The sequence below is a fragment of the Spea bombifrons genome, chromosome 11 (genome assembly GCF_027358695.1).
Source record: "Spea bombifrons isolate aSpeBom1 chromosome 11, aSpeBom1.2.pri, whole genome shotgun sequence".
Taxonomy (NCBI): domain Eukaryota; kingdom Metazoa; phylum Chordata; class Amphibia; order Anura; family Pelobatidae; genus Spea; species Spea bombifrons.
In genome coordinates this window covers 6,676,295-6,698,971 of record NC_071097.1, presented here as the reverse complement: position 1 = coordinate 6,698,971, position 22,677 = coordinate 6,676,295, and the positions used below count along the sequence as shown (strand labels likewise).

The window sequence follows — 22,677 nt, the reverse complement described above, 5'->3', positions numbered from 1 at the left end:
CATATATATATACATATATATATACACACATATATACACACATATATATATATATATATACACACACATATATATATATATACACATACATACATATATATCGTATTGGCTCGAGTATAGGCCGCACTTTTTTCCTATATTCGGGGTCTAGCGCCCAACGCCCGGGACATGCAGTCCCGGGCGCCGGGCAGGCAGCAGGTTTAGGATACAGATCCCCCGCAGCGGTGCAGGAGACCTGCATCCTACCGTCTGATACGCTGGATCACAGCCTAAGAGAGTGTGTGGGTGGCTCTGAAAAGAGCCGTTGGGTGTTTCCGGGTGACGAGTCAAAAAGCTTAACCTCCGAAACCGTACAGAGTACGGCCTTGGCGTTTCAAGGCATACACCACGTCCATAGCGGTAACGGTTTTCCTCTTGGCATGCTCGGTATAAGTGACTGCGTCGCGAATCACGTTCTCCAAAAACACTTTGAGCACACCACGGGTCTCCTCATAGATCAGCCCAGAGATACGCTTTACACCTCCTCGGCGAGCCAAACGGCGGATAGCAGGCTTGGTGATACCCTGGATGTTATCCCGAAGCACCTTCCTGTGCCTCTTTGCGCCACCTTTTCCGAGTCCCTTACCTCCTTTGCCACGACCAGACATGACGGTACCTACTCCACGATTTCTACAGCACAATACTCGCCTACGGCCGGCCCGCTTTCTTTTATGCGTACTGGACGGACCTGATGGGGAACTGCACCATGATGCCACAAGGGGGCGTTGCTTTTTGAATTTATGCTTCACGTTGGTTGGCTGGAGAAGCTTCCAAGACACTGATTGGCTATTTAGGAAAATCAAAGGAAACCGGATATGAACAATTCAAACCAACCTCCTTTGTGCCACTCCCTACACCAAGGCCGCGTCTGCTTTCCAAGATGCCTAGCCTTTATTAATCGAGCCTCTCTACTGCATGACGTACGTTAAGCTTCTGCCTCCCTCACCTCCACGTGATCGCTTTCGACGATCCCTCATTTACCACTAGGTGGCAGCATATCGCTGTAAATAAACGCCAAACGGCGGCCAAGATAAAGGCGGGCTTTTAGCTTTCGCCGTATCGCTGTTAACGGTCAGCCAGTACACAGTTCACTAGGTAGGAGGCTGACCAAAAGAGAGGAGATCAAATAAATAAACAAGAAAAGAACCACAGCTAACGAATAAATGAACGATTCGACCATTTAATAAAATAAAAAAACTCTCCACACCAAAGTTTCTTGATCAAAGGCTGGCTTTTTCAAACCATCGTTCTAGCCTATGAAAAAGAGGGGCGTGATTACGCGTATCCAATCACATTTACCGCTACTCTATAAAGGGCTTGAGTTGGCCACGTAATCGCTATAGTTACATTGTGTCCATCGGTGAATCGGATCATCACGCAGAAGCAGCATGGCTCGCACCAAGCAGACAGCCCGTAAGTCCACCGGAGGAAAAGCTCCCCGGAAGCAGTTGGCGACCAAAGCTGCGAGGAAAAGCGCTCCAGCGACTGGTGGTGTGAAGAAGCCACATCGCTACCGCCCGGGCACCGTAGCTCTTAGGGAAATCCGCCGTTACCAGAAGTCTACGGAGTTGCTTATCAGAAAGCTGCCTTTCCAGCGGCTGGTCCGTGAGATTGCTCAAGACTTCAAAACCGATCTACGTTTCCAGAGTTCTGCTGTTATGGCTCTCCAGGAAGCCAGCGAGGCTTACCTCGTGGGGCTTTTCGAAGACACTAATTTGTGCGCTATTCACGCTAAGCGGGTTACTATTATGCCAAAAGACATTCAGCTGGCTCGCAGGATCAGAGGAGAACGTGCTTAAGTAAACGCGGTGTGGGCGAGCGCTTTTTCCCCCTCACCTTCCCACAAAGGCTCTTTTAAGAGCCACCATATTGTCACTCAAACGAGCTTGTGTTTTGCGTTTCCCTTCGCATACACGAAATGCACTCTGTTGTTTCGGCCAAGCTTCAACTTTCTCGCACCATTGATCCTTGGCCCTCTACCGAGCGAGCCGTTGAGCGGCCGAGTTCCTGGCTGGGCATAACGATTAACGGCAAAGCACAATCTTTAAGCCCGCCCCTTATCTCTATTATGTTACGGACAGAGCTCCGAGCGAGAGCGCTGGCCGAATATGTGAATCCATGCATTACACACAAGTATGGGGCTAGGCTTACAGCGGGTGGCCCACATAGCCGCGGCCGGGTGATTAAACGCTTTTTTTTTTTTCTTTTTCGGAGGATATGATGGTTCTGAAAAGAACCTTTTGTGTGAGGAATTAAGTGGGAAAGCACACACCAGAGGCGCTGCAAAACCCACGCCCCCCCTTCTCACTTTTTGGGGGCTGCCTTTTTAGCCTTGGGCTTAGCGGGACTTTTGGCTGCCTTGGGCTTAGCGGGGCTTTTGGCTGCCTTGGGCTTTGTGGCCTTCTTAGCTGGGCTCTTGCCAGCTTTCTTCGCCTTAACAACCTTAGGCTTCTTGGGACTCTTGGCAGCGGCCGACGGTTTCTTAATCTTTTTTGGGCTTTTCTTCACTCCTGCAGGGGCTTTCTTGGGCGACTTCACAACCTTCTTAGGGGCTGCTTTTTTAGGCTTTACGGGAATTTCCTTCTTCTTTGATGTCTTCTCTCTGCTCTCCAGCTGCTTCTTGTTCAGCTTGAAAGAGCCAGAAGCACCGCTTCCTTTCAGCTGGATCAGGGTCTCTTTAGACACCAGACCCTTGAGAGCGAGCTTCAGGCGGCTGTTATTCTTTTCTACGTCGTAGCCGCCAGCAGCGAGTGCTTTTTTAAGAGCTGCGAGAGACACTCCGCTGCGCTCCTTGGACGCAGAGACCGCTTTCACAATCAGCTCGGAGACACTGGGACCGGACTTCACAGGACGGCTTTTTGCAGCTGCCGGCTTCTTCGGCTGTTTCTTCTTGGAAGAGGTTTCTGCCGGCGGAGGCGCAGGGGAAGGAGCTGTCTCGGCCATCTCAATGCCTGGATCCCGCCACGAAAGAGTTGCAATCGCACGTAAACACGGGGTTAAACCGCCAGAAGTTTGGCTTTTATAGACGAGCTGCCGCACATTCATTGGTTCATGAGCAGTAGCCTGCGAGTCTATGATTGGACGCCGTTTCTGAAACCTCCCCATGCTGCCGATCGCCGGGGCATCGCTGGATTTGCATTCAGGGAGAGGGGGGTTTGAAAGGAAAATATATTTACCGTTTGCGCGTAAACGTCTCATCACACTTCTAATTTTACATCCTAACTCCAAAGCAGTTGAATGTCCTACACCGTGCAGCCCCCCCAAAATAAATAAATAAATAAATAACTGCCAGGGAACAGCACCCAAGAGGTGTGAAATAATAAATAAATAAAATAATGAATACAGATAAAATAAATTCTTTAATACGGTATCACCTATTAAAGATTAATTTACCCTTAAACTTAATCTACAAATTTATATAACCCAATCATTTATTATTATTTAAGAATAGCCTAATATTTATACATTAAAGAATAACATTAAAAATGATGGATATTTTTAACTAATAATAATCAATTAAATAATTTAAAATAAATTGTATTTCTACTGCTAGTGCCTGGCTGCCTGCCGGTCTGATGATTGTCTTAGGACTCGTAGCTGACAAGAGTTTACTTAGGGGTTATTTATTATTAACGTATTATATTATTTATTTATTATTCAAAATAATAAAAGTAATTATTAAGATTAGGTTTTGTCTTATCAGGACGTTTTATGTGCGAGAGTGTGTTTGTGTGTATTAGTGCGTGAGCATACGTTAGTGAGGAAAGGGTTAAGCGTGAGAATGTGTTTGTGTGCATGCACCACTGTGTATTAATGATGTATATACTATTTCTTTAACGTGAGTGCGAGTGTATAGAACTAGAAAGGGGAAATAACAGGAAAGATCCTTGTGAATTGTGTGTGTGTGAACTCTGTAAAACACAGCTTTACATCTATGATCATATAGACTGACCTCTGTATAATAACACACAGCCTGACTTCTATACAAAACCCCCTGACCTCTGTATAAAACACACACCAGGACCTCTGTATAGTAACACACAGACTGACTTATGACTATACGTTAATATTGGGGGCCCAGAGCAGCAGGGTTGACAAGGACTAGCGTGCCCCCCTCCCCCTGCCCTGTAATCAGCCCTTCGAAGCCTGTATTTTTGTGACAGGGGAGCCGGCACCAGACTTACTTAAGAGGGCGGGGCTTCCTCTTCAGCAGCCGGCACCAATACAGAGACAGGGGAGGGACTATCTAGCCGTCTACTACCTCTCTCATTCTCCTAGCCCCTCCCCCGAGTGTCTGTTTGGATCAACCCCTTCCTTTCTTGTGTCTTCTGGAGATCCCAGATCTGCTCAATGCAAGAAAAAGTTGGAGGAGGGAGAGAGCGGATGGACGTGAAGTTACATTTTTAATATATTTTTTAAATAACATTTTAAATGGATTCCTGCCTTGAATAGGGAGCCGAGTCCCGCTCCTTAGGTATTTAGTTTCTTGTTGTTCTTGTTGAGTACTTTGATGGTTTTGGCAGCAGTCCCAGTGTTCTTGTTGCGGTTTGGCAGCAGTCCCGGTCTATTGATTGGTTGCGGTTTGGCAGCAGTCCCGGTGTTCTTGTTGCGGTTTGGCAGAAGTCCCGGTCTATTGATTGGTTGCGGTTTGGCAGCTGTCCAGGCGTTCATTGACTTGGTGTTGTGATAAATGAATGCCGGCGAGGAGAGGGTGCCGAACGTTCCTTTAATTGTCAGTAACAGGAGGGGATGCTTCTCCGTGCGGATTGAGAAAGCTCACACAGCTCCCTGACTGCGACTCGGATGATTGACTGCCACGCGGGGGCCACTCTCCCACAGCTTCCTGACGGCCACTCGGGGGCCCCCTCCAGAAGGCCACTCGGGGCCCCCACCCACAGCTTCCAGACTGCCATTTGGGGGCCCACATCCCAAGGATTCCAAGGGGCCACCCGGGGGCCGCCTCCAAACGGCCAATGGGGGGACCCCCTCAAACTGCTTCCGGACTGCCACTCGGGGCCCCCCTCCCAAGGATTCCAGACTGCCACTTGGGGGCCCCCCTCCCACAGCTTCCGGACTGCCACTCAGGGACCCCCCCTCCCACAGCTTCTGAACGGCCACTCGGGGCCCCCCTCCCAAGGATTCCAGACTGCCCCTCGGGGGCCCACCTCCCAAGGATTCCAGACTGCCACGCGGGGGCCCACCTCCCAAGGATTCCAGACTGCCACTGGGGGACTCCCTCCCACAGCTTCTGGACTGCCACTCATGGGCCCCCCTCCCACAGCTTCTGAACGGCCACTCATGGGCCCCCCTCCCACAGCTTCTGAACGGCCACTCGGGGGCCCCCTCCCAAGGATTCCAGACTGCCACTGGGGGACCCCCTCCCACAGCTTCTGGACTGCCACTCATGGGCCCCCTTCCCACAGCTTCTGAACTGCCACTTGGGGTCCCCCCTCCGAAACCTTCCAGACTGCCTCTCAGGGGCCCCCCTCCCAAGGATTCCAGACTGCCACTTGGGGTCCCCCCTCCCAAGGACTCCAGACTGCCCCTCGGGGGCCCCCCACCCAAGGATTCCGGACTGCCCCTCGGGCCCCCCCTCCCAAAGTTTCTGGACTGCCACTCCGGCCTCCCCTCCCAAAGCATCCAGACTTCCACTCAGGGGGCCCCCTTCCCACCGCTTCCTGGCCTCATAATGTGTATTTATACCAGCAATGTATTATATATATAAATAAAGTAAGTTCCATTTATATGTGATGGCTCAGAGTAGTAGTATTGTTCGACAACTAAATAATGGATAATAAATAACACTGACATACTATATACAGTACTGCAGAGTATGTTAATGTATTCTGTTACAGTATTATATAATTGTGGCATATTTGTCATATATATATTCATTGTCGCTTCCCAATGGTATTTCTTTGATTTACTGTAAAAGTTATGCCATAGTTAGTAAAGGCAGATAGATGCCCAGACTATTCTTTAATTCTCTGATCAGGCCCCAGTTACCCCTGCATTCCTGTGAAAATATTTTGTCGTTCCATGTCAGTAATGTCACAGAGCTGGCTAGTACGACCGACTACCTCCGCTGACTTGTGCTCCCTTAGCCTTGGACAACACGCCCTTCCCAGATTCCCCAGTCACTAGCAGTGTAGGGTATATAAAAATGAAGAACACTATTTTTTACACACATGGCTAGATATAGCCAGCAAAGCGAACATTAACATAAACAGTCAGGTATTGGATTACAACGGCTACAGAACCGCCCCCTTAATCTGGGTAATTTGGACTCCCAGGGGCAATAGGGCAATTAAAGTGATTAACAATACAATGGGGTCCCCACCTCCACTATATAATACTGGCCAACATTTCCAGGGAAAACAATGGTTTGGCCGGTGTCAGACAATTCTTGCGTGGAAAGAGTTAAAATGCTAGCATGTTAAATGTCCATGGGTTATCTAGTGTTTTTTTTTTTTTAAATGTATGATTCGATGGGTAAATTGAATTGGCCGGGTTCAACAATGTCCCAGATAACACGGGGGGCAGGGACCACACGTCACATTTCCAATTTGAAAAATGCACACTTCTCAAATGTGGCCTTTTAACCCCCCAGACGAGGACAACAGTCCCACTCGCCAGGGGAGGGAGGCAGGGTCCATAATCTGTGGGTAGCACTCCATCACACTGTTGAGGTGTAAATATACTAAGTATGCACTGAGTTCAGCCTTTGGAAATTGAGAAACAATTTCTTTTTAGTGCCTGGATTAACTAGCAAATCGGACAACACTGAAATCTGGTACAGAAAAAGATGGAAAATCTTTTAGTTATCCCACCACTGACACCACATTTGTCACGTTCAGGACTACTTGCCAAGCTGTGACGGTGTGGAGGGTGTGGGCATGAACAGAGCCGGCCTTAGGTGTTCCGGCGCCCTGTGCAAACTACTCCTCTGGCGCCCCCCCTCACTACCCCCCCTCTGCCCCTTCAAACTACCCCCCCTGTGCCTTCAAACTACCCCCCTCTGCCCCTTCAAACTACCCCCTCTGCTCCTTCAAACTACCCCCCGTCCCTTCAAACTACCCCCCTCTGCCCCTTCAAACTACCCCCCCTCTGCTCCTTCAAACTACCCCCCCCCTCTGCCCCTTCAAGCTACCCACCTCTGCCCCTTCAAAAACTACCCCCCTCTGCCCCTTCAAACTACCCCCCCTTGCCCATTCAAACTAACCCCCCCTGCCCCTTCAAACTAACCCCCCTGCCCCTTCCTGGAGGATGTTAAATAAAGTTAAAAAAGAACAACAACAAAAAAAAACAACAATGTTTTCATTTAGGTGCAGAGGGGGCGGCAGCGGACCCCGCGGCGGCGGCGGAGGAGGACCCCGCGGCGGCGGACCCCGCAGCGGCGCCCCCTGGAGTGTGGCGCCCTGTGCGGTCGCACACCCCAAAGGCTGGCCCTGGGCATGAAGTGGTTAATAGCACCAGGCCTCTGTATTTACTATCTTCACCACTTAACAAGGCATCAGTTATACCAAATGAACCCCCAAATCCTGCCTTTATCCCCTCAGGTAGTCTGCCACCACTCACGATTTTGATACCGGATTTGTGAGAAATCCGAACTAGAACATTTATCTCTCTATGTATATAACAACCCACCACGTATTTGCCCGAATATAGGCCGCACTCCCCCCCACTTTAAGTCTTTAAAGTGGGGGTGCGGCCTATATTCGGGGTCTAGCGCCCGACGCCTGGGACATGCGTCCCGTTATGATACAGATCCCCCGCAGCGGTGCAGGGGACCTGCATCCTACTCTCTGATACGCTCAGACAGCCTCCCCTGCCGGAGGTTGTTTATACTCTCGTCGCCGCAGCCGGTGAACATCTGCGTGATGTACGTTAACAATCTTCCTTTCCGGTACTTCCCGCGGCGGAGGGGTAGAGTGGCAGCAAATCTCGGGAAGGGAGGGATAGAGTGGCAGCATATTTCGGGGGTGGCAGAATTTTTTCCTTTAAAAAAGCACCTAATTTTTAGGGTGTGACCTATATTCGGGTGCGGCCTATATTCGTGCCAATACGGTATATATCCTCTAGAACTTAATAACAATACGGTAAAGTGTTATCCTCTCTTAGGGTTTGTGGATATCTATAGTAGAGCCAGAGCCGGCCTTAGGTGTTCTGGCGCCCTGTGCGGACTACTCCTCTGACGCCCCCCCATCCCCCAAAAAGAAAGGAAAAAAAATCTTGTCACGAAACTCCCCTTTCTCACTATCTATCCCCTCTCCCCCTTTATCACTATCTACCACCTCTGCCCCTTCTCACTATCAACCACCTCTGCCCCTTCTCACTATCAACCACCTCTGCCCCTTCTCACTATCTACCACCTCTGCCCCTTCTCACGGCCTCCCCCCGCCCCATCTCACTGCCTTCCCCTCCCCCCCATCTCACTACTTCTCATTATCCTTACTTACCTTGTTGAGTCCTGCGGTGGGAGCGGGAGGCGTCCATCTGCCGCGGTGCATGCTTCACAGCTGAGCGCTGGAATATGACATCATATTTTGGTGCTCAGCATGAAACGCCGGCACCGGACGGAGTCACGGAGAGTGAGGGGCACCGAGCGGTTGCTGAAAACTTCACAAGCGACGCTCGGCGCCCCTGCCCAGGACTTAAATTAAAACATTGGGGTTTTTTTTTGTTGTTAAATATGTTAAATAAAGTTAAAAAGTGTATTTAACATGGAGGATGTTAAATAAAGTAAAAAAAAAAAAAACAAACTAAAAAAACAATGGTTTAATTTAAGTCCCGGCCACACAGGTCGTACACCCCTAAGGCCGGCCCTGACTAGAGCCCAAAGACAGACTTGGATTATGAATATTTTAATAACAAAAAGACAAAGATTACACAGTGCCACAATTACAAAAAAACAAGACGTACAAAAGAAAACCAAAATGGCAAACAGTTCTTAAAACGATGGGACTTAAACACAGGACCCTCACTCACGAGTTTCTTCAATAAGCTGGCCTGTGGGAACTCCTTAAGTCCAGACGTTTTTTTTATGATGTCTGTGACAGAATGACCTGTCATACAGGGGCCCAAGGTACTCAGAGATGGCTCCAGCCTGGCTGCCAAACAGGCAGGAACTCCATTGTTTAATTAATCCCATCAATAGGATTGCTGACTGGGGATTAAAGGTTGGGTGGAATACATGTATCTGGTAATTTATGTTAATGAAGTTCTGTGGCTATATCAGTCTATGTTTTACTACAATAAACTGTTCATTCCTGCTGTACTCAATTCAAGGTAGTTGTGTCTACTTATTGGGTACACATAGCAGGGTTCCAAGGTGCTCATGCTGACTGGTGCTGGAAGTGATTCCGGGGACAACAGGAGGATACGTCTGGGTGATCTCTGGGAGTTACTACAGCTCTCTTGGTGAACCCGTTACAATGTTGTTCCGATCAGAGTATATCGTGAAGTTCTGCTTTGAGGTCGCTGCATTGTCCCTAAATCAGATTCTGTTTCAAGAAAACATCCCTCTGACCACATGGCCAATTATATGACACCTTTTCCAAGAATTGGTTCCCATCTTTGATGTGCCAATAAATTATGGTGGGGTAAAGGTGATGGAAAACCCCTCCACTTAAGATAGGAATGGAATTCCTACAACTAAGGATCCTTATCAGTTAAGCCATGAATCACCACAGGGGTCCTGGGAAGATGACACCTCTTGCCAGATCAGATATGGAGGGCATGTACAAAGAAACTGATTTACATCAACATTGCTAACACAAAGGAATAACCACCTCTGCTGGATTATCCTTCCATGTATCCACTACATTCTATGAGTTAATCATGACAGCTATACTTCCGTATACTACAGTGCTGACGAGGTTCCTGATAGGCTGTATTTCCTGTTAATCCAAGTCTTGTATGTCCGGTGACTATGGGCAGAGGGAAGCAACGTCTGGCGGGTGTACCTAACCTGTTTATAAGCCCGTGTGTTTCCCAAATAAAGAGTCCCCGTTTTGCCTCACTACGAGTCTCGTCTTGCTATTTAGTTAAGCCTCGGTGCTGCCCTTATCAGGGCCACCGAGCCCCACAATGGCTGTACCACATTAAACCGGTAATTTCGGGGGTGATCCTGAAGGAGCGGCGGCGATCCCCGGGTGCCGATAGCTCGGGGTCCTGAGTATATTCTGTCCAAAAGGTTAGGCGATCGGTCGAAGGGACCCCGAGCGGCAGCAGTTCAAAGTTTCCCCGTGACGACCGTGAGATACCCCACGGGTGGTGGGGGCACGGACCAGGGGTGGTTCGGGGAAGAGGCCTCCTATAGATTACCGGCTGCTGGTGCTGCCAGGAGAGCAGAGATCAGCAGGCGTGGTAACCGAGGTTGGTAACTTGTTTCTGGCTCTTCATCAAGGTATCAGCTACATCTTTAGAGAGACCTTGTGACGGATCGTCCTGTGCCCCAGACTGGACACATCCGCCAGCCAGCTCCTTCCCTCTCCCAGTCAGCGGACACACTGTGGCTGTCCGAAGAAAGCAGTCACAGACCAGCACTTCCCTCAATCATGAGACAGGACTTCATGCTTTGAGGTTAAAACAGAACTCTCCTTTTATTACACACAGAATTTATATACAATCTCAATTCAATGAGCACCGAACCCAACCCCCAATCCCATCAACCATATCCCATCACAAATCCCATCAGCCACATCCCATCACAAATCCCATCAGTTTCCATGGGATGTATCGGGTGAGGAGATTAAGAGATACAATGTGTTTCCCCCACCTGTGTTATCCCCCCTGTAGTGCGGGTGCCCCCTGGGCAGACAGGGCTGTGCTGGCTGATTAAGAGCCCCAGCCGGATTACAGGATTGTCTCTTTGAAGGTTGGAGCTGCAGCTACATTCAAACAGGTTACAAATAAATATAATAATAATAACAGTGAAGATGAGACATGGTTCTTCACAGACCTGCCTGAATTAAAGTCTCCCTTTCAGGAGCCAAACTGAAAGACTGAAACAGGCGGGATTTGGGTGGAGGACAGGCCCCTGCTGGAGCAGGTCTGGTTTGATCTCCAACCTTAGAGGGCTCTCTATGGACAGACGAATCAACTCCGGGTACCAAATCCTTTTGGGCCAGTCGGGAGCTATCAGAATCACCCGACATCTGTCCCAGGCGATGAGAGGAAGAGGGGGCAAGATATAACCCAGGTCGAAGGCCCAAACCTGAGAAAAGGCATCCAGAGCTAAGGGATGGCCTGCTGCTGACGGAGAATAAAACAGAGGGAGTTTCTTGTTGGCTGTAGTAGCCATGAGGTCGATCTCTGGAACTCCCCAGATCTTCGTGATCTGATGAAACGTCGCCTAGCTCAGGCTCCACTCTCCTTGAAGAACAGAAGTTCTGCTTAGGAAATCTGCAGTGACTTTCTCCTTTCCATGGATGAAGACGGCCGAAAGGTGAGAAAGATGAAATTTGGCCCACTTCCCGATCTTCTGACGAAGACTTCCTAACTGAAGACTTCTCGTGCCACCTTGTTTGTTCAGGAAAGCCACTACCGTGCGATTGTCCGACAGAATTCTTACCGCTTTCCCTCATAGCCTGGACTGCCATGAGAGGAGAGCTTTCCAAACTACCCGAAGTTCCAGCATATTGATTTGAAGATGGCGCTCGTGGTTGGAACAAAAACCTTGACGGAATTCTTTGTCCATCGTAGCTCCACAACCAGATAAACTGGCGTCCGTGGAAACGACTGTCCAAGAGGGCTCGGTCCAGACCAGACCTGAACCCAGCCTGTTCGCCTGAAGCCACCATCTGAGGGAAGAATGGACACTGGGAGGAAGAGAGACCTTCCTTGAAAGCGCCGGAACGGATCGATTCCATGACTTCAGGATGAGACATTGTAGAGGACGGATATGCAGAAGCGCCTATGCCACGGCAGGCCTTGTAGAAACCATCAGTCCAAGAAGTAACATGAGAAGCCGTAGACTGGAAAGAGATCTGGAAAGAATCAAGCTGGTAAGGCTCATAATGTTCTGAATTTTGTTCTCCGGCAGAAAAATCTTTTGACACGTAGTGTCCAGGATAAACCCCAGGAAGGGAATTATTCTGTTGGGAAGCAGGTGGGATTTTCGAAAATTGACAATCCTTCCCAAATCCTGAAGCATGGAAACAGTGAATCTGTTGAGACTCAGATGATAGAAGCCAGTCGTCTAGGTATGGGACTACCTTGATTATTTCCTGAGGAAAGCCACGATCCCTGATAGTAGTTTCGTAAAAATTCTCGGTGCTGAAGCGAGACCGAAAGGAAGGGTCTGGAACTGGAAATGACGAATCCCTGATGTAGACGGAATGGCCACCCGAAGGAACCTCTGAGAAGCTTGCTTGTTGGGAACATGGACATAGGCGTCTTGAAGATCGAGAGTAGCCAGGAAATCCCCTTCGGAAAGAAGTTCCATGGTGGATTTGATAGATTCCATCCTGAACTTCCTGTAACTCACTAATTGATTTAGAAACTTGAGGTCTATGATAAGCCTGAAGTCTCCTGATGGTTTGGGAACCACAAAGATGTGGGAGTAAACACCTTTTCCTCTTTGGGCAGCAGGCACTGGGATAAGTACTTGTTTCTTGACAAAATCCTGCACCAGATCCAAAAGCACCTTTCTCTTGGAAGGATCCGCGGGAGGTGTAGACATCATAAAACGCTCTGGGGGAGTGCTGACAAGCTCCAGACCGTACCCTCTGGAAATGATCCCCAGGGTCCAAAGGTCTGGACAAACAAGAGCCCAGAGGTGAAAAAAATTTCTCAGCCTGCCCCCTACCGCACAACTCCTGGCGTCAAGGTCTCTTAGCGGCTCCATCTTCATGTTAAGATGGGAAGGGTCTGCCCCTACCACGAAACCGAGCCTGGGGTCGGAATCTTGACCTCTGGAGGAGCTGAACGAACAATTTGGACGAAAATGAGGTAAGGGTTTATGTTTAGGCAAGAAGTACTTATCCCCAGTAGCCTTTTCCAATAAAGTTTCCAGCTCTTTCCCAAACAGATCTTTGCCAGAAAAGGGAATCCCGCACAAATGTTGCTTGGAGCGGAGTCTGCTGACCAGGCTTTGAGCCATAGAGCCCTTCTAGACACAACCGACAATGCAGAGGCCCTAGCAGCCATGCGTATGGATTCCATAGCTGAGTCACATAAAAAATCAGCAGCGCTCTTCACATCTGAGATGCCACGGAGGATATATTCTTCTCCTGCACCGCTTAGGATATCATCTTCAATTTGTTGAAGCCATAAGCGCATAGCCCTAGCTACTGAGGCTGCTGCAATGCCTGGCTTAAAGATAGCTGCTGAGGCTTCAAAAGATCTCTTAGCTGCCCCTTCTGCCTTCCTATCCATGGGATCCGAAAAATGAGAGGAATCTTCTAAAGGTATAGCAGATCTTCCGGTGGCTCTGGCCACTGGAGCATCAACTTTGGGAGTTGAACAGAGCTCAGATAAATCGTCTGGAAAAGGAAAGAGTCTGGACACCCTTTTACAGGTAGTTAGCCTTCTTTCCGGAGCCTTCCACTGGTCAGTGATTATGGATTTTAAGGTTTCATGAATAGGAAAAACCTTAGATTTCTTAAAGGAGCCCTGGTTTGTCTTTTGGCTGCTCTTCTTCCAGATCCGGAGCAGCCCTTACGGCAATAACCAGCTTGTTTACTTCTTCTGCTGGAAAGAAGAAGGATTCTTCCGATAGTTCCCCCTCCTCTAGGGATTCGGGATCTTACATCTGCCAATCCTTTTCAGGATCTGAAGTGTAAGGATCCTGACCAGAGGGCCGGAACCCAGGCCAAGGGTCGGGGCCCACAGATCTAGGCTGAGGTAAAGAAAACATAACAGAGGTTTTGATCTGCTGAAAAGTGGACTGAAGCTCAGCCTTCATCCATTCCTTGAATTCTGAAATGGACTCCTCTCTGGCTTTGAGGCAGGATGAGCAAAATTTCCTAGAGGCGTCAGACATTGTAGCCTTGCAGTTTTTACAGGCAAAATGTTTCGTCTTGGATGCAGCCTTCCTAGGAGCTGGTGATTCTTCAGGGAGGTCTGGCTTATCTAGTGACATCCTAATAATAAAGGATAGGAGACGGTTAAAACAAAAAGAAAAAACAAACGCAGACAAATTCCCATAGACTCATAACCTACTTGGGTTAAGAGGCAGAAAACACCAGAACAGAAAATCTCAGGAAGCCAGGACTCTTCATCAGAAGAAAACTGCAAACTAAAAGCAGTACAAGCTAATAAAAAACCTTACCAAACCGAGGGAAAAAGGTCCAGAAAACCACCAAAAAACCTTCTCTGACCTGAGAGCTGCTTACAGATCTGCCCCCTTCCTGACCTCAGATGCCTCCTGGCAGACTGAGACGAGACCGGAAGCACGCCACCGCAAAGATCAGACGCTTCCTGGCTGAAATCGTCGGCAGACTGAAGAGTCCCGGCGTTCTGCTTCCAGTTAGCCTGCCCAAGGGCTGCTAAAGGTAAGTAGGCCACAGTCCTACCGAGGACCCTGAGTGAAGGAGCCTTTCCCTGCTCCGGTAAACAGGTTCCTACCGAGGACCGGAGAGGGCTAAAATGGCCGAGAAACGCTTGCCCGCTACCCAAAGCGGGGGATGTACCTACCCGGATAGGGCAGGAAAGAACTGTGGGTACAGGGGAGGTTCTGGGGGTTTAAATCTTCCCTGCCCTATTCAGATAGGCGGACCTATCTCATATGCTACCGGGAGTAAGAAGGGAAATTTATCCTCGCTCTCGTGGACTATGCCACCGGTTACCCCCCTAGATTTGCTTAGAGAGCACTGGCAGGGACCGAAGGGCCGACCATAGTAGAGTACGTGTTGGCCTTCTGGGATAGATTGAAGAACCACACGGACATGGTCCGGGAAAACCTTCAAGTGGCGCAAGGTTGGCAGAAACGGTGGTACGAACGGACCGCCCTGGAGCCGTGCCTTTGAAGTAGGGCAGAAGGTCCTAGCGCTTAAACGATCCCGTCAGGATAAGCTGCAGGTGGTGTGGCAGGGATTGTATCGGGTGGTGAAGCAACTGTGCAACACCACCTACATGGTAGCTAAATGTGCAGACGGAAGGATCCAGCGAACCTTCTGTGTGAACATGTTGAAAGCCTACCAGGAGCGTCCCGAGGAAGTAGCAATAATTTGCACCCCGGCAATAGATGACCCTGAGGGATTAACGTTGCCCCAGGTAGCGTCAGGGACGAGGGAACTTGGCGCGATATAGTTAGCGGTGCAGTTAGGGGAATCCCAGAAGGCCCAAGTTCGCCAGCTGTTAGATCAGAGAGGCGGCTTACTCTCTGCCCTCCCCGGATGCACCACCGCGTGGAGACTCCAGGGCAAACCCCGTTACGCCAAGCGGCGTACCGAGTTCCTGAGTCTGTCCGAGAAGGGATGTTAAGGGAGATTAGGGAGATGCTCGATCTGAGAGTGATTGAGACGTCCGAGAGCCCCTTGGCTTTTCCGGTAGTCCTAGTGCCTAAGAGAGATGGGACGACCCGGTTCTGTGTAGTCTACCGCAGGCTCAATGACCGGACTGTGACTGACACGTACCCCATGCCCCGAGTAGATGATTTGTTACACCGCATCTCTCGTGGTAAGAGAGATCGGCCTTCATCACCCCATTGGGACTATACCAATTTAGGGTAATGCAGTTTGGGATGAAGAACGCTCCGGCGACGTTCCAAAGGATGGTAGATCGACTTGTCGATGGCCTCCAGGACTATGCTTGCGCGTTGCAATCGGAGTTAGCCACCTAACCAAAGAAACACCCCTAAGCTGACCCGTTGGGGTCTAGCCGGGTCTGTCACTGGAAACAAAGGGGGGAGTAATGTGATGGTTCCAAGAGTCACCCTACCCCTCAGTTAATGTTATCCAGTGACATGAAACTCTTTAATGTGTTATTAATAAAAATGTATATTATTGCCTTATTTTGTAAAAGTTTGCACACGGCACACTAAGGTCTGAGAGATAATCTAATAAAGATAATGTGTGCTCTTTATCTCCCAGACTTAGTGGTGCCGGTGTCCTGTTGTATTGCTCCTCCTCCCCTTGTGGTGTCCCTACCTATAAAAGGCGACACCTGTCCCATAATAAAGAGTTATTCCTTTTGTTGTACCTAAAGACTAGTCTTGCCTGGTTATTTGGGTACCGGATAGCGATATCCCTTTACTTTGCTTGGGGATATTGCCTACAGATTGCGGGGAATTATTGTCCTGAAGGGAGAAGTCGCTCTTGGTGGAGAGGGACAACCTGAGGTCCCGGGTCGGTCCGTCACACCGACACTAGCGGAGCAGGGCTCACGAGCTGGTCCGGTGACCCTAGCTTCACGGCACCGCAGCCCGCCGAGGCGTAGTTGAGTACAGTGCCGTAATTGTCCTGAAAATGACAATTAGTGATCCAGCGGGTCCCTGAAGCATTAGACGAAACTGTGACGGGACCGACCTATACCCCGACTGGGTACTCCCGCCAAACGTTGCTTCCTCCTGACGGGACACCAACAAGTAACCCCTTCAGCGCCGGGCAGAACCAGCGTTGTAGATAGAAGGGGGGACGTCGCTGCACTGTAGCTGCATTGGCACTGTGGCTATCCGAAGCTTAGCTACACAGCGAGTCTACAGCCCACCCCAAACATCAGGCAACACTCATGTTGAGGTGAAAACAGGACTCTCTTATTAAAACCAAAGACAGAGCTATATATACACAAGTAAGAAAAGGGGCAAGACAAATATCACATGATCTAATTACCATGGCAGGAAGGAAGTAATTGCAACACAATATCCGGGGGAAGGACAGGATGACACGAGACATAAATAATGACATTAACTGGGGACGTGGAATGACGATAGACATATAATTGGCTTAAGACAGACAATGGCCAGGACACAGGGATAACAGGAGCTCACACGATTAACAGCTACCTGTTATGTAATGGATAATTAGGTATGCAGCAGTGACACCAAGTCATACCTACAGGGGGCCTTAATACAAGGGCTAACTCACACAAAAACAGGGGAAACACTTCACACTTATACAATTAACAATGTACAGATAATCAGCCTTCTTCCTACCACAGGATGTCCAGCAGACGTTACAGTTCTTAGACTCTGAGTGCTAAAACATGGGGTACATCAGCAGACTGAACCCCTGTATCCACACACAGAAGTCTCTACAAGGCCCGGGCCCATAGTCGATAGGGAGGAGGCTGGCTCTCAGGCCTCTCCAGGGGCCCCAGTGATGGAGGGTTCTGTCACAGAAACTAATGTTCCAGGGAAGTAACAGACTTTATTGGGGAAACACACAGGCTTATATACAGGTTAGGTGATAAAAAGGTCATAAATCAGGCACACATCTTCCCTCCCTGCCCAGACGGTCCGGCGCCACGCTTAGGCAACCGAGCTCCACAATATCCGTAGGGACCCCGAGCAGCAGCAAAATGAAGTTTCCCCGGGACAGCCGGCGTTTGTACGATAGCCGCATGGCCTGATCGCCACCTCTCTAGCGGCTCCAGTGACAAGGGATCCCCAGTCTCTGCGGGGGTGTCTGGGCTACGAGAGCCGAAGTCCATGGGTAGGGCAGGTGATACAGGGATGAGGTAGGACGGGAAGGGGAGCCAAGCGGCAGTAGGTTGAAGCTTCCCCCGGGATGGACCGCGGGACAGCCGGCGTGGGTCCGATAGCCGCGCTGGGGCAGTTATGGTTAATGAGGGTCTTTAGGGTTAATTTAGGGGCAGTAATGGTTAATGGGGTATTTAGGGTTAATTTAATGCTGAGGACTGAGGGCACGGGCGAAGGAACCGGGGGGGGACGGATCCCCCCCAGGAAATCATGCGGGGGGGACCGATAATCCCCCCAAGGGTGAGTGCACTCGGGTGCTGCTGTGAGGGTGCTCACAGCTGCCCGATCCGCAGCTGCAGCCTGCAGGACTGGTTAGGGAAATCCGTGATCTCCCCAACCAGTCCTACAGCTGTATTCAGGTCACACTCACCAGCTGTCTGTAACTGAGCGCCGGGCGACGGGATATGACGATTATATCCAGCCCCGGCGCTCAGCAGAAACAGCTGTCCGCAGCCGCACTGCACAGACTGCGAGCGGCAAAGGAGGAAGCAGAAAGCAGGAAGTAGGAAGGAGGAAGCAGGAAGAAAAGGTAAGATTTGTGGAGAACCAAGGTGGGTGGGTGGTTGATTATTGGGGGGTCTGATGTAGAGAACGAAGGTTGTGGGGGGGGGTCTGATGTGGAACACAAAGGTGGGTTAGGGGGGTCTGATGTGGAGAACAAAGGTGGTGGGGGGGGTCTGATGTGGAGAACAAAGGTTGTGGGGGGGTCTGATGTGGAGAACAAAGGTGGGTTTGGGGGGGTCTTATGTGGAGAACAAAGTTGGGGGTGGGGGATCTGATGTGGAGAACGAAGGTGGGGGGGGTCTGATGGTAGATTTGTGTGTGCATATACATATGGTAAGGCATGTGTATGGGCACTTGGGCAGGCATATGTGTATAGGGCAGCTGTGTATATGTGCGTGTATGTGCATATGTCTGTATGGGCAGTGTATATGTGTATGTCTGTATGGGCAGTGTATATGTGTATGTGTGTATGGGCAGTGTATATGTGTATGTCTGTATGGGCAGTGTATATGTGTACGTGTGTATAGGCAGTGTATATGTGTATGTCTGTACGGGCAGTGTATATGTGTACGTGTGTATGGGCAGTGTATATGTGTACGTGTGTATGGGCAGTGTATATGTGTATGTCTGTATGGGCAGTGTATATGTGTGTATCTGTATGGGCAGTGTATATGTGTATGTCTGTATGGGCAGTGTATATGTGTATGTGTGTATGGGCAGTGTATATGTGTACGTCTGTATGGGCAGTGTATATGTGTGTGTATGGGCAGTGTATATGTGTGTATCTGTATGGGCAGTGTATATGTGTACGTCTGTATGGGCAGTGTATATGTGTGTATATAAGGAGTGTATTTGTCTTATAGTGTATACGTCTTTGTAAGTATGTGCAAGGGCAGTGTATATTTATGGGGAGGCGTGTGTGTGTGTGTGTGTGAGCAGATTATGTATGTTTGGGCAGGCGTGTATAAGGGTAGTGCATATGTGTGAGTACTGGCAAGTGTGTATGTGCAGGCAATTGCAGCGTATACGTGTGTTTTTGTGGGCAGGCATGCGTAAGAGCAGTGCATATGTGTGTATGAGCAGGCATGTCGTACTTAAAGGGAAGATTATCATTCCCTGTAACACATGTTTAACCCATTGTGTGTGTGTACGTAAGTGTGTGCATGCGTGTGCATGTTATTCAAGTGTTTAAGTGTGTGGATATGATCCTGTGTGTATGACATGTTAGGAGTCTTAGATGGTTCCTTCAATACATCATAGTAGTCTCTGTGGCCGTGTCCAGTGGGGTCCATCTGTGGTTGTAAGATTTGTCTTTTTTTGTGAGTTTCTGTGGGAATTTTCTCCCATTCATCCAGTAGAACGTTTTATGAGCTGAAGGTGATAAACCAAGACATTTTGGACAACACTATGCTTCTAACTTTGTGGGAACAGTTTTGGGGATCATGACTGCGCCCCAGTGTGCAAAACAGCTACTTTGCACCATAACCACTACAGTGCGTTGGTTGTAGGGTCTTACTCTGCCTGCAGTTACTAAAATATTTCTATAAGAGTATTTAAGTGTTGTCTGCTCCCAGACCACAAATGCGGAAAGGGTTAATTGCATCATTGTATTTCTGTAGGATCTTTTGTTACAATGTTGGCAATTGTGCATTACTTAAAGTATTATTATCAGTTGTTCTAAGTGAAATAACTGAAATATAGGCCAAACTTTTGGTTAATTTTCTTTGACCTGTTTGTTTAATAAAGAGCTTCTCTGTGAAAACTGAACATGATACTTTTTTTGTGCGGAAATTGTACATACACACACACATACATTTATATAAAATTTGCCATGAACAATTCCCAGTTTACTGAACAAGAATATACCCTACCAGTAAAACTGCTACCCCCCCCATATTTTTAGGGGTTCCTACGCCCATGACTGAGGGTTAATTTAATAAAGTTAACTAAAGGTGCAGTTAGAGGTAAAGCAATCTAAAGGTGGACAATCTAAGGGGAATCTAAATCCTGGGGGCAGTGAAGATTATTAATGTATTTATTTATAAAAGTGTGGTGTCAGTGATATTCTCTGAATGGTTCGAATCTCTGAACGATTCTCTGCCTTCAGTGACATCGCTAGAGTAGGCAGGCAGGAGGGTTCATTGACGCTAATGAAAGGGGCGGGGCCAATCGTTAGTTTGACTGCAGGGAGGGACTGGGCAAAAGATTCGGATCATGAATCGGATCATTTCAATGACCGACTCGAAATGATCCGATTCACTTTACTGATCCGAACTTCGCATCATTGCTTTGGGGTATAGGAAGGGTTAATTCCTTCTTAGCAATTAAGCTTTCAGAGGCAAGGGAGATGTCTACAGTGGAGCTACTCACGGCTCTCTCTCAGAATGATTATCAAATTCATTAATACGCTCCCCAGACCATTGCCAGCTACACGATCATCACACAGCTGAGGGATTCCCCGGCTTCTGACACTTTAATTTGCGGTAAACCACAATTTCCTATGCAATGCTGCCACCGTGTGGTAGCACTTAACCACCCACCTTTCTTGAGAACCATATTTATCCATTTAAGTGCTGGCAGCTTTGCCTCGAATTGTAACCCTGAAACGGACGGAGGGGGGGGCGGTAGGGTGCATGATGTAGCTTATATGAATGGTGTTTAGCCAGCGTGAAGCTCAGCAACTAAACATCGGGCTGAAAAACTGCAGTGGAAAGCAGTTGCCTATAAAGAAGTTTGCCGCAAATTTATAGCCAGTCAGATATAGCTTGTTCCAGAGATTATGGGTGGCTCTGAAAAGAGCCTTTGGTAGTGTTGGTTAATTGCCCTGCCGTTACCGATTACCGCACTCACTTGCTCTTGGCAGGTTTGTGGCTCTCGGTCTTCTTGGGCAAGAGCACCGCCTGGATGTTGGGTAGAACACCTCCCTGAGCAATGGTGACCCCTCCGAGCAGCTTATTGAGCTCCTCGTCGTTACGGACGGCAAGTTGCAGGTGGCGTGGAATGATACGGGTCTTTTTGTTGTCGCGTGCAGCGTTACCAGCCAGCTCCAATATCTCTGCAGTCAGATACTCCAACACCGCTGCCAGATACACGGGTGCGCCGGCTCCTACTCTCTCGCCATAATTACCCTTGCGAAGAAGTCTATGCACACGGCCGACAGGGAACTGCAGACCAGCACGAGAAGAACGTGTCTTCGCCTTGGCACGAACCTTTCCGCCTTGTTTTCCTCTGCCAGACATGCTTTCGCTCGACAAACACTCACGCAGACTACTGACGAAGTAATACGTTACAAAGAATCGCAGCACACTTACCCAGCTATTTGTAGCTTCCCCCCGTGACGCTATTCGTCACTGATTGGTTTCTTTTCAAAACATCCAATCGGGTGGACATAGTCTGAGACACCAATCGGTGTAGGCACTGCGGTTCATGGGCGGCCGCATCGGCACACGTGACAACCTCATCGAATCGGACGCGAGACAGCAGAACGGCCTTATTTGCATGCGGTGCCTATAAAGGGAAGGGCCCAGCGCAGTAACGCTTCAGTGTTCATCATTTTCTCTTGCGTTGGGTGTTGAAAGGGAAACAGACGCGATGCCTGATCCAGCGAAATCTGCGCCTGCTCCGAAGAAAGGCTCTAAGAAAGCTGTTACGAAGACTCAGAAAAAAGACGGGAAGAAGCGCAAGAAGAGCAGAAAGGAAAGCTACGCGATCTATGTCTACAAGGTACTGAAGCAGGTGCATCCAGACACTGGCATTTCCTCCAAGGCCATGGGCATCATGAACTCGTTTGTCAGTGATATCTTTGAGCGCATTGCCGGGGAAGCTTCACGCCTAGCCCATTACAACAAGCGCTCCACTATCACTTCTCGGGAGATTCAGACTGCTGTACGTCTCCTCCTTCCTGGAGAGCTGGCCAAGCACGCTGTGTCAGAGGGCACCAAGGCTGTTACCAAGTACACCAGCGCCAAGTAAAGTTCTTTTTGTTCTCTCTCTATAAACAAAGGCTCTTTTGAGAGCCACCCACACGGTCTGTCTCAGAGCTATGTGAATTATGTAGCCCCTTTTGTTGGACTGCTAGCTCTGGGAAGAGCATTTGTGAGCATTGAAATGTGCTCCTCACTCCTCCAGATCAGCTGGGGTGTTGTGCCCGTCGACCAGACTGCCTGGCACGAGAAGCCCAAGGTGAAGGGGCTCCTGTAATGGCAACGATCTGTACTCTGATTGGGTATTCCAACTAATGGCTGATTTCTCCTTCTGGGACCTAAGAGATTAACCCCTTCGCCGTCAAAAAGAACCAGCGTTGCAGAGAGAAGGAGCTGCTTTACCACTGCGGCTAGCCCAAGCTGAGCTACATCGTGGGTCTATTGTCTTGAAAACAGGATAAGACATGAGGGGACGACAAAGTCATAATAACTTTCACACACATACTGGGACATACAGAATTCATCAGATAACTACCACAGATGGCGCCTATTAACCCTGGGACGTGT

General features: G+C 49.1%; 5 protein-coding genes across 5 annotated transcripts; 2 read left to right on the top strand and 3 right to left on the bottom strand.

Moving 5' to 3' along the window:
* Positions 1 to 335: 335 nt before the first annotated feature.
* Positions 336 to 674, bottom strand: LOC128469024 (histone H4). Its single transcript, XM_053450823.1, has one exon. It carries the CDS (start codon positions 645 to 647, stop codon positions 336 to 338), a length of 312 nt encoding a protein of 103 aa, XP_053306798.1. The 5' UTR covers positions 648 to 674.
* A 711-nt stretch (positions 675 to 1,385) lies between these two features.
* Positions 1,386 to 1,886, top strand: LOC128468886 (histone H3). Its single transcript, XM_053450703.1, has one exon. The coding sequence runs from the start codon at positions 1,428 to 1,430 to the stop codon at positions 1,836 to 1,838; it is 411 nt and encodes a 136-aa protein (XP_053306678.1). The 5' UTR covers positions 1,386 to 1,427; the 3' UTR covers positions 1,839 to 1,886.
* A 371-nt stretch (positions 1,887 to 2,257) lies between these two features.
* LOC128468845 (histone H1B-like) lies at positions 2,258 to 3,045 on the bottom strand. The gene has a single exon (XM_053450668.1). The coding sequence runs from the start codon at positions 2,980 to 2,982 to the stop codon at positions 2,344 to 2,346; it is 639 nt and encodes a 212-aa protein (XP_053306643.1). The 5' UTR covers positions 2,983 to 3,045; the 3' UTR covers positions 2,258 to 2,343.
* A 17,973-nt stretch (positions 3,046 to 21,018) lies between these two features.
* LOC128468947 (histone H2A type 2-B-like) lies at positions 21,019 to 21,456 on the bottom strand. Its single transcript, XM_053450756.1, has one exon. The coding sequence runs from the start codon at positions 21,424 to 21,426 to the stop codon at positions 21,034 to 21,036; it is 393 nt and encodes a 130-aa protein (XP_053306731.1). The 5' UTR covers positions 21,427 to 21,456; the 3' UTR covers positions 21,019 to 21,033.
* Positions 21,457 to 21,692: 236 nt separating this feature from the next.
* On the top strand, positions 21,693 to 22,159 carry LOC128468950 (histone H2B 1.1-like). The gene has a single exon (XM_053450759.1). It carries the CDS (start codon positions 21,779 to 21,781, stop codon positions 22,157 to 22,159), a length of 381 nt encoding a protein of 126 aa, XP_053306734.1. The 5' UTR covers positions 21,693 to 21,778.
* The last annotated feature ends 518 nt before the right edge of the window (positions 22,160 to 22,677 follow it).